Source organism: Coffea eugenioides, unplaced genomic scaffold (assembly GCF_003713205.1).
Source record: "Coffea eugenioides isolate CCC68of unplaced genomic scaffold, Ceug_1.0 ScVebR1_1482;HRSCAF=2338, whole genome shotgun sequence".
In the NCBI taxonomy this organism is placed as follows: domain Eukaryota; kingdom Viridiplantae; phylum Streptophyta; class Magnoliopsida; order Gentianales; family Rubiaceae; genus Coffea; species Coffea eugenioides.
This window is the reverse complement of record NW_020861888.1, coordinates 3,303-18,114: the sequence shown is the minus strand read 5'-3', so window position 1 is coordinate 18,114 and position 14,812 is coordinate 3,303. Positions and strand designations below refer to the sequence as shown.

The window sequence follows — 14,812 nt, the reverse complement described above, 5'->3', positions numbered from 1 at the left end:
CGAGTAAAGCAAAAAGTACAAATTTGCAAGATATTGCAATAGTTCAACTACAATAATTAACTTTAGGAAGCTGAGACTCGCTCTACGCTCCCACAGAACAGTGGTGCCAGAGATGCAGCGAGACGGCTCCGTTACCTGTTTAAAGGGAAGATCAAGAAATAAAAAAAAATCTGTGATTCTGCCCACCCCTTCCATCGCCGGCGGCGGTGCTGCTTCCAAGACTCCCAACAAGCCCATTCCAGAGTCCACCACCACTGCCGAGAAGCACACTGACACCAATAACAATGGTGCCAAATCCGAAGAAGCAGGAGGCAGAGGACATAAAGGCGACTTCTTTGGAGGAGGCATTCGACACAAGCTGAGCAAGATATATCAACATGTTTCGGATTACCTCGCAAGGAGGCGAATCCACGTATTAGAAGCAGAGTTGAGTTCCCTGAAAGAGTCCGTAAAACAGATAGGTGGTGATGTGAAGGAGTTGAAAGGAGGGATTGAAGAACTGAAGGATGAGGTTGAACGGGTTAACAAGAAGGTTGACGAGATGGAAAGTAAGAAGAAAAGATGGTGGTGGAAGATCTTTTGGCCGTTCTGAGATGAGTGAATCTACTACCGCCAGCACCCTTGTGGCCTAGGCTCAAGGAGATGCCTTGGATCCTTTGGGTTAGCAGGTATTCATAAACTGTCTTAGGAGTTGCGTGGTACCTTCCATTAGCTTGGGAAAAGTTGTTTGTTAAGCCAAATTTTGTGACATGATCCTATTGTGATACTTGATAGTGGATTACAACTCAGGATAATTGATGCTTTTAAAAAAAAAACTTTAGGAAGCTATAAATATATAAAAGAATTTAGTCAAAACTATTTAAATTTAGCTTCAAAAAACAAAAAGAGAATTTGATGAAGATATAGCAGATGGATACCATAAAAAATTGTCTGAAAATCTAGAAAGAGAAATAGAAAGAAAGAAATTATTGACAAAATCTAGGAATAGGTCTACGAGTAATGTTTACAATGAATTATTTTAGAGAAATGTCTAGAAATGGATATGCAAAAAACACTTAAAAAGTTAAGTTATGGATTTTGTAGAAAAGTTATATATATACTCTACAACAGTATAGAGAAGAAAGAAGGAGAAAAAAGTATTATAGAAAATTAGAAAGACTTGATAAATATGATTAATATATTAGAAAGAAATATATAAAGACAAAATTTATAAGAAAAAGTAAAAGTTACCAAAAGGTAGAAAATCCAATAGATATGTTAAAAAATCTAGTAATAAAAAAATGTAATTGCTATATTTGTAGACAAACTAATCATTTAGCAAATAAATCCCTTAATATATATAATTAAAATTTAGAGAGAGTAAAAATTCTAGATGAATTAGATGACATGATAGATGTGATAAGCATTGATAGTAATGATAGTGAATGAAGCATTAAGCATTATTAGTATAAATGAAAAAAGTGACTATATAATAATAGAAATAGATGCTAGTGAAAAATAAGTTGGGGAACAATATTATTAGCTAAATCCAATAAATATAGCCGTAAAAGTGAAGAAAATTTTGTAGATAAGTATCTGAAAACTATAAAGAATCAGGATTGGGTAGTCTAGATTATAAAATTTTAGAAGTTCTTAATGCTTTAATACCTTTAGATTTTTTTTTTCAAAGAATAGAGGTATTTTTTATCCTTCATATTTGAAGTTTCACATTCTCTAGTATTCCCCACGCGCTCAAGGTTCATAATCCCTAACTCTCCAATTGCTTAAACAAATTCAATTTACAGAACTATTGAAGCATCCATTTACAGAACTATTGAAGCAAGAATTGTAAAACTTTCATTGCAGCTCTTCGTCTGCGTCATCCTCATCATTAAAGCATGTGTGTGTTCCAGTTCCTCTAGGCAATGTAGAGCAACTTGGTTCGTCCTCATCAGTAAATCGAATATGTCGTGACCCAACGTCCTGCCTACCAATCCCTGTGCTTCTTGGCTGAGAATCAGTTTTTGGCTTAGTTGCAGCGGTCGGGTAGTATTTATATGTCGCCCAACTTCTACGAGATATGGCATCGGTTTTTACTTCAAATCCATCGCAGTAAATCTCATAAGACCTGGATTCTGAAGCCTCGCATCGAACTTCTTGGAAAATACATCAACCACAAAATCAGCCAATACCAAGTCTATCGAACCCAGGCGACACACATAGGTTCTACCCAACAATTTTGCCGAATAGAACATACACATGACATCCAGTACCTTGAGAACATACACATTAAGAAATAATTTTAATATGAGAAAAGGACAATTTTATTATTAGTGACTTAGAAAATCCTTACTTCAATTGAAAAAACCCTACCTTTTATTAGATCAAATCTTTTTATCTAAGTTGTAGACAAGGAACTTTTAGAGAGAAAAATAAAATAGTAAAAATAACTAACAAATATTCTTTTTTAAACTTGATAGAATTCTTTTTCACTCTTTGCAGCACTCTATATTCTATATTCTAACTCAAAGTTTGCATTACTATCACTCCTAGACTCAATCATACTTTTTTTGGGACAAAATGAGGATCGCAAATGGTCTAATCAAGTTTGGTTCTACTCTCAAAGTCTTTAATTTTTTTTTTAAAGAGGAGAATCAAAACCTTAGAAGAAAAACATTTTAAAAATAAGAGTTTGAAAATCAAATATGAGATCTTGGAACCTTTTCCCATTTATGAGTTTAAAGTTTCTTTAACCTAAAACACAAAAATTAATCCATAGTAAACTGTGAATTCTATATTTTATATGTTAACTAGCAAAATGCATGTGCTTCGCACGTGTATGAAATGAATAATGTTGCTTAAATTTATGATATTGAACTTAAATCAAAATTAATGTCATTATATGCAAGAAAAATCAAATGTCAACGAATCTATTGATGTTTAAAGTTGAATTGGTCCTATTTTATAGTTCTTAGAGCAAATCAAAAAAGAAAAGAATCCACTATCAAGTGCAAAACCATGACTATAGCTTTGCAAAGATATTCAATTGATTAAGTTGAAAATTATATATTACACCATCAAATTTTAAATTCTAAACAAACAGATTGAAAAAAATTCTACAAATTCTTATACAACTAATAACAAAATTGGTAAAAATAGTAAAGAGTTGTATGGTGTAATAGCTTTATAGACTTTCTTTCTTTATCCATTCTTTAGTTTGTTGTCTATTTTATTGTGCAACATATGAAGTGATTTCCTTGTCAAAATTAACAAAAAAAAAGCTGTTTCTTTTTTTTAAGAATATTTAATATAACATTATGAGATAACTTTTATTTTTTACATTATGAGTTTTTTACTTTGTATCATCATTGAAAACAGTATTCTTTGCTTTAAAATATATAACTAATAGAAACTCATGTAACTAAAATTTCAATATTATTTAGCTTTAACTTTTATTGCAATATGGACTCGGTTCAATAGAATTTATGAAAGATAAGTACAAAATCCTAAGAGTAACAACCATGATTCTTATTATCTAAATAAAGTTGTCGAAAAAAATTCAAAAGGATAAAACATTAAGATATCTAATATAACATAAGTCTAGCAGTAAACCTTAAATTTGCTGTCTCATCTTTAATTGTCATATTGAAATAGTTGGCATGAAAGCATATGTGTTTTAAAAGACTCATTTATTTTTCAATTTTTTATTTTAGTTGCATAAAGACAACACTACTATTTTTTATTTTTTGCCTTTTTTTTATACTTATCAATGATTTTCTTTAAGAAGAATATCAATCCATTCCATTATTAAATCATAATACAATTCAAAAGTATCTTAGTAAAGGATATAGATATATTCATATAGGATTAATTCAGGTTGCAGTAAAACCTTTATTCCTTCTAGGAGAAGATGCTCCTATATATTTAGGTTTAAGAGACACAAGACTTAAAAGATATAAAACTTCACTTTTATCTATGATTCAAACAAATGTATGTAATGGACCAATTTACTTTAATTGTGCTCCAAATTTTTCAGTAGATTTAACTGATCCACATGTTTTGAATTCAGTAATATTAGATATTTATTTACAAGGTGATGAATTTGAAAAACATACAAAGAATTTTGCTATAATTTACAGAATGTATTATAGACCTTTGTCTTTACAATTAAATCCAAAATTCATTATGACTCCAACTTTAAAAGAAAAAACAACATTATTACAGGTTGATGCAGATAGACCTACTACTTATACTCCAAAAGACTAAAATGGAATGAAATCACTATACCTAGTGAGTTTATAATACAAAATCCACAAATACCAAGAAATATAGAACAAACAAATCCAGAAGATATTATAGAAGAACCTGACGGAAAAATTTTAATAAGATTTGCCTCATTTAGAGAAAGATCTTCAACTTCAAGCCATTCTTGGATACCAGCTAGACGATCTAGTTACGAATCAGTTGATACAAATTTTCCTTTAGAAAGTTCATCAACATTTAAGTTTAAAAGTCCTATTCCAGAAGTAGTTAATCAAAATCAATCAGAATATTCTCCAACACATTCTCAAATGAAAGCAGAAATAAATGTAATAATTAGAGAATATAAAATAAATCATAAATACTTACAAGAAGATTTTGATGATGAAGAAAATACAGAAAAAAGAATTTGGTTTTTTCAATTATCTTCTGAATATAAAGAAAAATTAATATTAGAATAGAAGAAAGAATTAGAGATAAGAAAGTTTGATTTTCCTTTCTTTACTTGGTTATCATTCTATATTTCAAAAGTAGGAATAGATGATGCATATAATACTCCACAAATAAATGTTCAAACTAATTTATATAAAAAATGGAAATTAAAAGACGATCAAGTAATAACTTCAATTCATCCTCCATTACAAGAAGTAAAAATTAATATAGGACAAGGAGATATAATTGCATCCCCTTTTAAAAAGGGTAGAGAAGCTGAATCAAGTAGTAGCAGTAGTAATAATATAAATTTGGAAGATATTAAAAAATTATATCAACAAAATAATTATACAAATCAAATTCTTCACACTATATCTCAACATATAGAAGTAATGAATACAAAAATAGATAGTATTCAAAAACCAATTACAAGATTTCCTAATGATATTTCAGCACCACATTTTCAATTTAGAAGCTTAACTAAAGAAAGAGAACAAGAGTTAGTTCAAAGTGTTAATACTCAAAGAATAAATAATACAGATAATATATTGAATAGAATATCTCAGACATTGCAGAGTTTAACAACAGAAGCTCAAACTCAAACTCAAACTCCTAGAATAAGTACATTGGATAATATAGTCAATGAAGAAATATCATCAGAAGAATCAAACTATTCAGAAAATGATGAAAATATGATTTCACCTATAGAAGATCAATTTAGAGAAGAAGAAGATAATCAAATAAATAAAATAAGGGAAAAATCCACTTTTCGTCCCCAAACTTTAAGTCAGAGACACATTTCGTCCCTTAACTTTCAGGTGGTACACATTTGATCTCTGAATTAAACTTTTTTGGACACATTTGGTTAGAAAACGTTAATTTGTCGAAATTGGATGGAGAGGGTCACGTGCGTTGCGCGTGGCCAATAAGTGATACACAAAACTCAGTCAAACAGTCAAAATCAAACAAAATTTTCCCAATTTCATCTTCCCGTTCTCTCCTCCATTCTGATATTTTGCCCAGCGACAAAAAGTTGCAATTGAAAACCCTAGCTTAAAAAATTGCATTCTACGATGAAATTGAGCCAAGTGGGGAAAAGTGTTTGATTAGATTGGCTTGTACAAGTAAGAACTTAGTTGAATCAAGTGTAGTTGCCCTAAAAAATGAGGTCCAGAAGCTCGGAAGCCTCCTCGAATTCGTCCAGCAGCTGCCGTGTCGTGTGTGGGTATGAATTAAAAGCAAAATTGACCACTTGTTGGCGGATGACAACCCTGGAAGAAGATTTTATGGTTGTCCACGATGGCCGGTAAGCTTTTGTTATTTTGTTGGATATTTTGTGGAGGACAATTGTGAAAATTCGTTCGATTTCTAATGATGTACAAATGTAATTGTATTACAGAAATTGGATAGATGTAAATATTTTGAATGGTTGGACGAACCAATCTGTGTAAGAGGAAGGAGCATCATACCTGGTTTGCTGAGAAAGATGAATCAAATGGAGGAAACAATTAAAAAAAGCGTAGAAGGGAAAAAAATTCTGATTTGCATTATCTTCTTGTTAGCTATGCTTGTTATTGTATTAGTTGTTGGGGGAAAGAGTCGACATACAAATGAGGGAAAGTTTATGCTCAGGTTGGAGTGAAATAATAGCTGGGCAGATGGCAGATTGTAGAAGTAGTATATGTAATGCAGTATTGGCCCTGCTTTTGCTTGTTTAACTGGGCGAATTGTTGTAATAGTGTGCAGAATTTGGTAATGAATGAAAATGTCTTACTTTTGACTTTGGCAATTTACTTGTGTTGCGTTTCCAGAAGTATACCAAGTCAGCAATAATGAATGAGAGATCTAGTTGTAAACCATTCAATGTGGACAAATTATCATCATTTCCATTTCAACAACTAAAATTAACATCAAGTTTGCCACTTGTTTGTGGACCATAGACATAAACCAAAAGCTGATCTAAGGCAACAAAAGACTAACATGTCATTGTCTATCACCAACAAAAAACTAATCTAAGGCATCTGCCAAAAGCTGATCTACGGCAACAAAAGACTAACATGTCGTCATTGTGTCATTGTCATGGACACAAAAAAAATAGCAACAAAAGACTAATCTAAGGCATTTGCCAATGCAATGTATGACTATTTCATTTTTTCCCCTTCAGTCCAGAATAACCAGCAACACTGCCAGCTGCAATATCCAAATGTCCAGACTTTATCTTGAGAGAGACATCATCCTTTTTTTTTTCTTGGGTGTAAAGGCTGGCTATACTTCACTTGAGACCTTCTTAGGCCAAAAACCTCATACAAATTTGGTGAAGATGGAGCAGCTGCTGTGCCAATACCATCAACAACCTCATTTGGTGTAGTTGCATCCTCCTTCCCCTGATTCTTCATTTTCTGCAAAAGCAACAAAAATATTATGTGGGAAGGTGACCAAATGCGGAAATAATCAAAATAGCAAAATCGTTTACCTTTTTTTTTTCCTGTTGCAGCCTCCTTTCTTTTCTGTAAAATCAATGAAACAAACTAGTAATAAGTTCAAGAATGATTGTAGTAACAGCAACATCAGAAAAATGCAAAACTAATATCTACCTTAGCTACCGTGTCAATTAAGTTGTTCTTACAAATTTGGGGAGTACATGTGAGTGGTACTTCAGCTTCATTACATTCTCTGGAGTCATCTTCAACATTTGCAGAAGTATTTTCTGAAATTTGGGAGGCTGCTGGACCTGCTTCAGTAGAAGCAACATTCTGCTCATCCTTCCTAAGCTGGCAAGACCTGATATTGTGGCCTTTTTGCATGCAATATCTGCACTCGATGATTTGCCCAACTCTACTCATTTTCTTCTTGGTATACTGCTTTTCCTTTGCTTGCTCCTCTTCATCTGCATTTCTTCTTCTTTGTTTCTTTGGCCTTCCAACTCGTTTCTTGTACAGGGGGGTTTTGGACCACTTACACCAATGTTCTCCCAATTTCTTTCTCCACTCATTGGAGACACACACCCATCATAACACTTCAAGTATTTCTCCACTGTACCAGCTGGAAACAAACTGCATTGGATCCTTTTTTGCACTCCAAAGTGTAGATATAGCATGGGGATAGGAAATTCCTGTCAGTTTCCATCTCCTGCATGAACAAGATTGCTCCTTGATGTTGATAGTATAATGATCACCATATGGGCAGAAAATCTCATACAAATCATCACTTGACTTGAAAGGAAAGCATTGGGTGGCCTTCTTCATTCTTTTTTGTATTCTATCAACGATCCTAGGACAGTATGCATTGTCTTTCCATCTTGATCTAGCCAAGTCTCTATTTTACTGCATCCTTTGCATCAGATATAGCCTCAACAATTCCATTATTTCAATGATTGGTTTCTCCCTAGCATCGACTATTTTGCTGTTAAAGCACTCACACAGATTATTCAATAAAATATCACATTTTGGATAAGTGCTAAAAAAGGCTCTACTCCATTGAGCTGGGGCTTTATCATCAAACCACCTAGCTGCATCAATGTCAATTGCTGCCATTTCCTCCATTTTGCTGAAAAATTCAGTTGGTGTAGTTGCCTTTGCAGCAGTCCATAACGCTTTTCTGAGAGCTTCTCCTTTGAATCCAGCACTTGAAAAGTTTGCATGCATGTGTTTCACGCAAAACCTGTGAGCTGCATTTGGGAAAACAAGGTCACAGACCTGAATTAGGCCTTTTTGCTTGTCACTCATGATTGTTAGCTCATAATCCCTCTCTATCTTTAAATCTTCCTTCAGCAATTTAAAGAACCATGCCCAAGATTCTTTGTTTTCTCCCTCTGCTATGGCATATGCAACTGGATAGATGCTGTTGTTAGCATCGAATCCAACAGCTATCAATAGAATTTCCCCAACTAACCCTTTCAAAAATGTACCATCAACTCAAATCAAAGGCCTACAACCATTTAAAAATCCTTGTTTCACTCCATTGAAACACACATACAGCCTTTGGAACCTCTGTTGTTGTGTTGTTGTGCTTGTAGATTCATCCACAGTCTTCAAAATAATGGAGCTACCAGGGTTGGATTTCTGAATTTCATTCATGTATGCTCCCAACTTGCCATATTGATCACTTTCACTGTCATGAATAATCTTGAAAGCCCTATTTCTAGCTCTATATGTTTGTTTTTTGGAGAAAGAGCACTTATTTTCCCTTATTACTGTCTTCCTAAAGTGCTTCATATTCACCTTTGGATTAGTCCTAAACTCCTCAGCATATTTTCTACCAACCCATCCAGAATTTACTAGTGGATTGTCATAGGTAAAACCACATGTATGAGTGTCCTCAATTGTCTTGATTTGCACACTACCCTCATCTGCCAATTTTCTTGCATAAATTTCCCAATGGCAGCCTTCACTTCTACACTTAGCCCTCACTCTTAATCTATCATGCTTCACAAATTTACATGGCCTACCTTGTCTAATACTATAATTAGTCACAGCCAACTTGCATTCTTTTATACTACTGAATAACATTTGTAATTTCAACTGTGGATTATCCATGTCTTTTGGGTTGAACACAACATTTTCACTCCTATTTATTTCTTCATATGATTCAAGGACAGTCTCAAAATCAGATTCAAAATCAGGGGCAACATCTATATCTTCAGGCATCACCAAACTGTCATCTTTTTCAATTTCGGTTGTCTTATTTTGCACATCAGTCTTATGGTGATCTACACCTAACCATTCTGCAGTGTCATCTACATTTTCATGGAACTCATTATCATCATCATCAGTCATATCAGTCATACTATAATCCGAATCCACTACAGAGAAGAAAGATTCACTCCCTGAATTACATTCATTGTTTTTTTCCTCATCAGCTCCATTGCTATTTCCTTCCCCTCTATGGTCATCATTAGCTGTATTATTCACTCCACAACCATCAGTTCTTTCATCATCACTAATTTTATAGGATCATTTTATGCAGCATTTGGTATAAAAAGAATTAAATCACCATCAGCATATAAAAAGAAAAGTAAAAAGGATAAAAAATACTTAAGATATAAAAAATCTAATAAAGATGAAAATTATGAGAAAAAGAAAAGCAAAAAATTCTATAAAAAGAAAATTGTTTGTTATAAATGTGGGAAAGTAGGGCATAAAGCAAATAAATGTAAATTAAAAGAAAAAATAAATGAAATCTATGCAGAAGACGAAGAAATAAAGAATAAATTAATAAACTTATTAATAAATGAAAAAGAACAAAGTACAGAAGATGATTATTACAATGGTATAAGTAGTTCAGATGGTGAAGAAGATTGTAATTGTTCAAATAATCCAAAATATATAAATGTAATTACAAACCCAAAATACATAAATGTAATTACAAAAAAGGAAGATAAAGAATTTTTATTAGATATAATAGAAAAAATTGATGATCCTTTAGCTAAAAATGAATATTTAGAAAGATTAAAGAGTTTAATCATACAAAAAGATAAGATGCCAAAAATAATTGAACCATTTAGTATTTCAAAATTACTAGATAAATATCCTAATATAAATAATATGAAAAAAGAAACTACTAAAGATCTTCAAACAGAAATTAATAATTTAAAGATTCAAGTGAAACAATTACAACAAGAATTTATAGAATTAAAAACTAAAGATTTAGAAATAGAAGCCAAAATTACATTAATAGAAAATAAAAGAGATCAACCTTCTACTTCAAAAACATTAACTACAGAAGAAATAATTATTCCAGTAAAACCAGTAAATGAACAACAATATCTAAATATAATAGAAAAAATGACATTTCAAAAGTGGTATGCTTTAGTCACAATAATAGTAGAAGATTTTAAAGAAACATGTGTAGCTTTAATGCTTTATTGGATAGTGGAACAGATTCAAGCTGTATAAAAGAAGGAATAATTCCCACAAAATACTATGAAAGAACAAATGAAACATTAATGGCAGCAAATGGAGAAAATTTACAAGTAAAATATAAATTTACAAAAAGATCAATATGTAATAACAATTATTGTCTTAGACATAATTTTTTAATTGTAAAAAATATAAGTAATGATATAATATTAGGAACACCCTTTTTAATTCAAATATATCCATTTTCGGTAGGATATGAAGGAGTCTCTACTAATATTATGGGAAAGACTATTACTTTTAAATTTTTAACTCCGATTAGACAAAGGGAATTACAAATATTACAATCATCCTCTATTTATAAAACAATAAATACTATTACTAGAATTAAACAACATATAAATTACATAAAGGAAGAAAAATTTTATTTAAAAATTGAAGAACAATTAAAAGAAATAAAAATGCAAAAATGAATTTTAGAATTAGAAGATTTAATTAAAAAAGAAGTTTGTGCAGACATTCCGAATGCCTTTTGGGATAGAAAACAACATATGGTAAATTTACCTTATGAAAAGGATTTTGATGAGAAAAATATTCCAACAAAAGCTAGACCTATACAAATGAATACTAAATTACTAGAATTTTGTAAGAAAGAAATAAAAACATTAATGGATAAAGGATTAATAACACCTTCAAAATCACCTTGGAGTTGTGCAGCTTTTTATGTTATGAGTCAAGCTGAAAAAGAAAGAGGAGTTTCAAGATTAGTTATTAATTATAAACCATTAAATAAAGTTTTACAATGGATTAGATATCAAATTCCAAATAAAAAGGATTTATTAAATAGGTTATATAATGCAAAGATATTTTCAAATTTTGATTTAAAATCAGGATATTGGCAAATAATAATAACTCCTGAAGATAGATATAAGACAGCATTCACAACACCTTTTGGCCATTATGAGTGGAAAGTAATGTCATTTGGATTAAAAAATGCACCTTTAGAATTTCAAAATATAATGAATGATATATTCAACCCTTATAGTTCATTTAGTATAGTCTATATTGATGATGTGTTAATATTTTCAGAATCTTTAGAACAACATTTTAAACATCTAAATATATTTTTAAAGGTAGTTAAGAAAAATGGATTGGTAGTATCCGCATCTAAAATGAAATTATTTCAAACTAAAATAAGATTTTTAGGACATGATATAGATAAATGAACAATAAAGCCAATAAATAGAGCTTTAGAATTTGCAAATAAATTTTCAGATGAAATAAAAGAGAAAAATCAATTGCAAAGATTTTTAGGATGTTTAAATTATATTGCAGATTTCTTTCCTAAATTAAGACAAGAATGTTCCATATTATTTAATAGATTAAAGAAAAATCCTAAACCATGGTCTGAAGAACATACTCAAAAGGTCAGATATCTTAAAGAAAAAATTGAATTGTTACCATGTTTATGTCTTCCTTATCCTAAAGCTTTTATGATAGTAGAAACCGATGCATCAGAATTAGGATATGGAGGAATTTTAAAACAAAGACTAGATGATTTAAAAGAAGAATTAGTTAGATTTCATTCAGGAACATGGTCTGATCCACAAAAGAATTATTCTACTATTAAAAAGGAGATTTTATCTATAGTATTATGTATATCAAAATTTCAAGATGATTTGTACAATAAAAAATTTTTACTTAGAATAGATTGTAAATCGACAAAATAAGTTTTACAAAAAGATATTCAAAATATAGTTTCAAAACAAATTTTTGCTAGATGGCAAGCAATTTTATCAGTATTTGATTTTGAAATAGAATTTATCAAAGGAGAAAATAATTCTCTTCCTGATTTTTTGACAAGAGAGTTTCTACAGGGAAATGGAGCAAAGTAAGCAATTGCTCAAGGCAATCCGAAAAAGATACAATGATAAAAATAATACGAAAAAATATCTTCGTATTATTTCAAGAGATACAATACATTATGTAGTTCAAGGAGAAAAGATTAAGAGAATTGAAGTCTATGATATTCCAAAATATGATGAAGTAAAGATGAGACCTTCAAAAGCTATTATTAGTATTAGAGAACGATGTTTTGCAAAAAGGAGAATGATTGATCTTACAATATTACAAAGAGAATGGGCTAAAAGAGTCCATGGAGAAGATGATAAGTCAATAGAAGAATATAATTATGAGATCAGAGAGAAAAAACAAAAATTAAGTTGTATTATTTGTTAAATTTGCAGGATTATGGATTCAAAAGCAGGAAGTTCTAGACCTAAGACTCCTCAAGATTATGAGATGAGTCTTACTCTTGTAACTCAAAATAGATTTCAATGACCTAAGACTCCTCAAGATTATGAGATGAGTCTTACTCTTGTAACTCAAAATAGATTTCAATTATTGCAAGATTTTTCAGCATTGACTTATAGCCAAGCTGCTCGTACTCCAACTTCTTCTCAAATAAGACCAATTCAACAAATTCCAAGAACCCCGGAGAAAACTAATGAAAATCCCTATTTCACCAAACCCTTTACTCAATACATTATTTTAACTAGATTTTAAGAAGTACCTCTTTATAATACACTCAATTCCTTTACTCAAAGACTTTTCCCTTCAAAATGCTTTTGGCAACCAGATGACCCATCCAAAAATTTAGATTATTATGAATTAATTCTCACAGATACTCAATCAATTTTCCCTATTCCAGATAAAAAGAACCCAGAAATAATCAGCCATTCAAAATGCATTATAAAGAAAATTTGTTCTCCTAATGAATGGACTTCTTTTTATTCAAAGAAATCCTTCTCAGTTAGGTTTATTCCAGATAGATTCACTTATCAAGATTACAAAATGGCATGGTATCGTGCTTTTTTGTATAGACCTTTCAATCATTCATGGTTCTTCACATTCAAAGAAACTTGCAACAGAGAATTCCCAATTTGGTTTAATCATTGGTGGCAATGGTTTGGATCTCAAAAAGAAATTCTACCTCCAAACGTTTTAATGGGATTTCAGACTTATCTTAAAAAATGCCAGAACCAACCCAGGTATATAATAAAGCTAATAAATATAAAAAGAATGAGCATAATAAAGAACTTACAGAAAGTCAGAGTAACCTTTGAAACGGAAGCTTTAAATTGTAGAGCCTTTGAGATGAAATCAAACTTCAAATCTTTTAAATATTGAAATATGATAACAGAAAGATTTAGAAACTAGAAGTAAGAGATTTTCAGAGAGTTTCTTAGAACAGCTAAAATACTCGATGCCTCTACATTGGGTTTTGAATGCTATTTATAGAGTTTTTTGCCTTCGAATTTCATCTTCATTTGATTGCTGACACTTTCATTTGAATTTCATTTGTTTTTTTTCTGCCGACACCTTATCTTCTTCTGATTGGTTGTTTTTGAGATTTTCTTTTGAAATTTGGCCGACAACTTTATCAAAAGCCTGCCGGGTCTTGAGCACAAGGACCACCGAAAGGATCAAAAGTAGATTCTGACGATGACCCAGTTGGCTCATCTTTTTTGTCTTGCTTCTGCAAATAATTCAAATATTCTTTAAGCATCTCCGGATTCTGCATCATCTTCTGCATTAAGAAATCATTTGCAATTGTCTTTGAGGCTGAGTTGCTTGATTTTTCTTTTTCTTTCTTTTGTGGAGTTGTTGGGGTATTAACTCCTTTTACAGTCTGCTAATTTGGATTTATCCATTTGAGCTTTTCTCCTGTTTCTAAAAATCTCAAAACATTCTTTTGATCACAGAATTCTTGATTGAATCCTATCCACCATTTGATCTTGAATTCTCTGACTAGTGACATTGGAAGTGATTTTTCTAGTTCTTGATGAATTTTGAAACTCCAGCAAAAAATCCATGGAACTTTGAACTTCATGTGGAATAAAATTGGCCTTGTATTCTTATTATCTAAATAAAGTTGTTGAAAAAAATTCAAAAGGATAAAACATTAAGATATCTAATATAACATAAGTCTAGCAGTAAACCTTAAATTTGCTGTCTCATCTTTAATTGTCATATTGAAATAGTTGGCATGAAAGCATATGTGTTTTAAAGACTCATTTATTTTTCAATTTTTTATTTTAGTTGCATAAAGACAACACTACTATTTTTTATTTTTTGCCTTTTTTTATACTTATCAATGATTTTCTTTAGTGTTTTTACTCTTTTATGGCCAATAAATGTTGAAGATAATGTCTTGGAAAGTTATATTTTCTATCATATAGCATAATTTTTCATATTTTGGTTACCGACTTTCAATTTTTAAAATT

At 31.0% G+C, this 14,812-nt stretch overlaps 1 protein-coding gene across 1 annotated transcript; it reads right to left on the bottom strand.

Moving 5' to 3' along the window:
* Positions 1–7,991: 7,991 nt before the first annotated feature.
* Positions 7,992–9,455, bottom strand: LOC113755439. The gene is made up of 2 exons (XM_027299443.1): positions 8,606–9,455; positions 7,992–8,563 (listed from the first exon to the last, which is right to left on the bottom strand). The coding sequence occupies exons 1-2, from the start codon at positions 9,453–9,455 to the stop codon at positions 7,992–7,994; spliced, it is 1,422 nt and encodes a 473-aa protein (XP_027155244.1).
* Between the last annotated feature and the right edge of the window lie 5,357 nt (positions 9,456–14,812).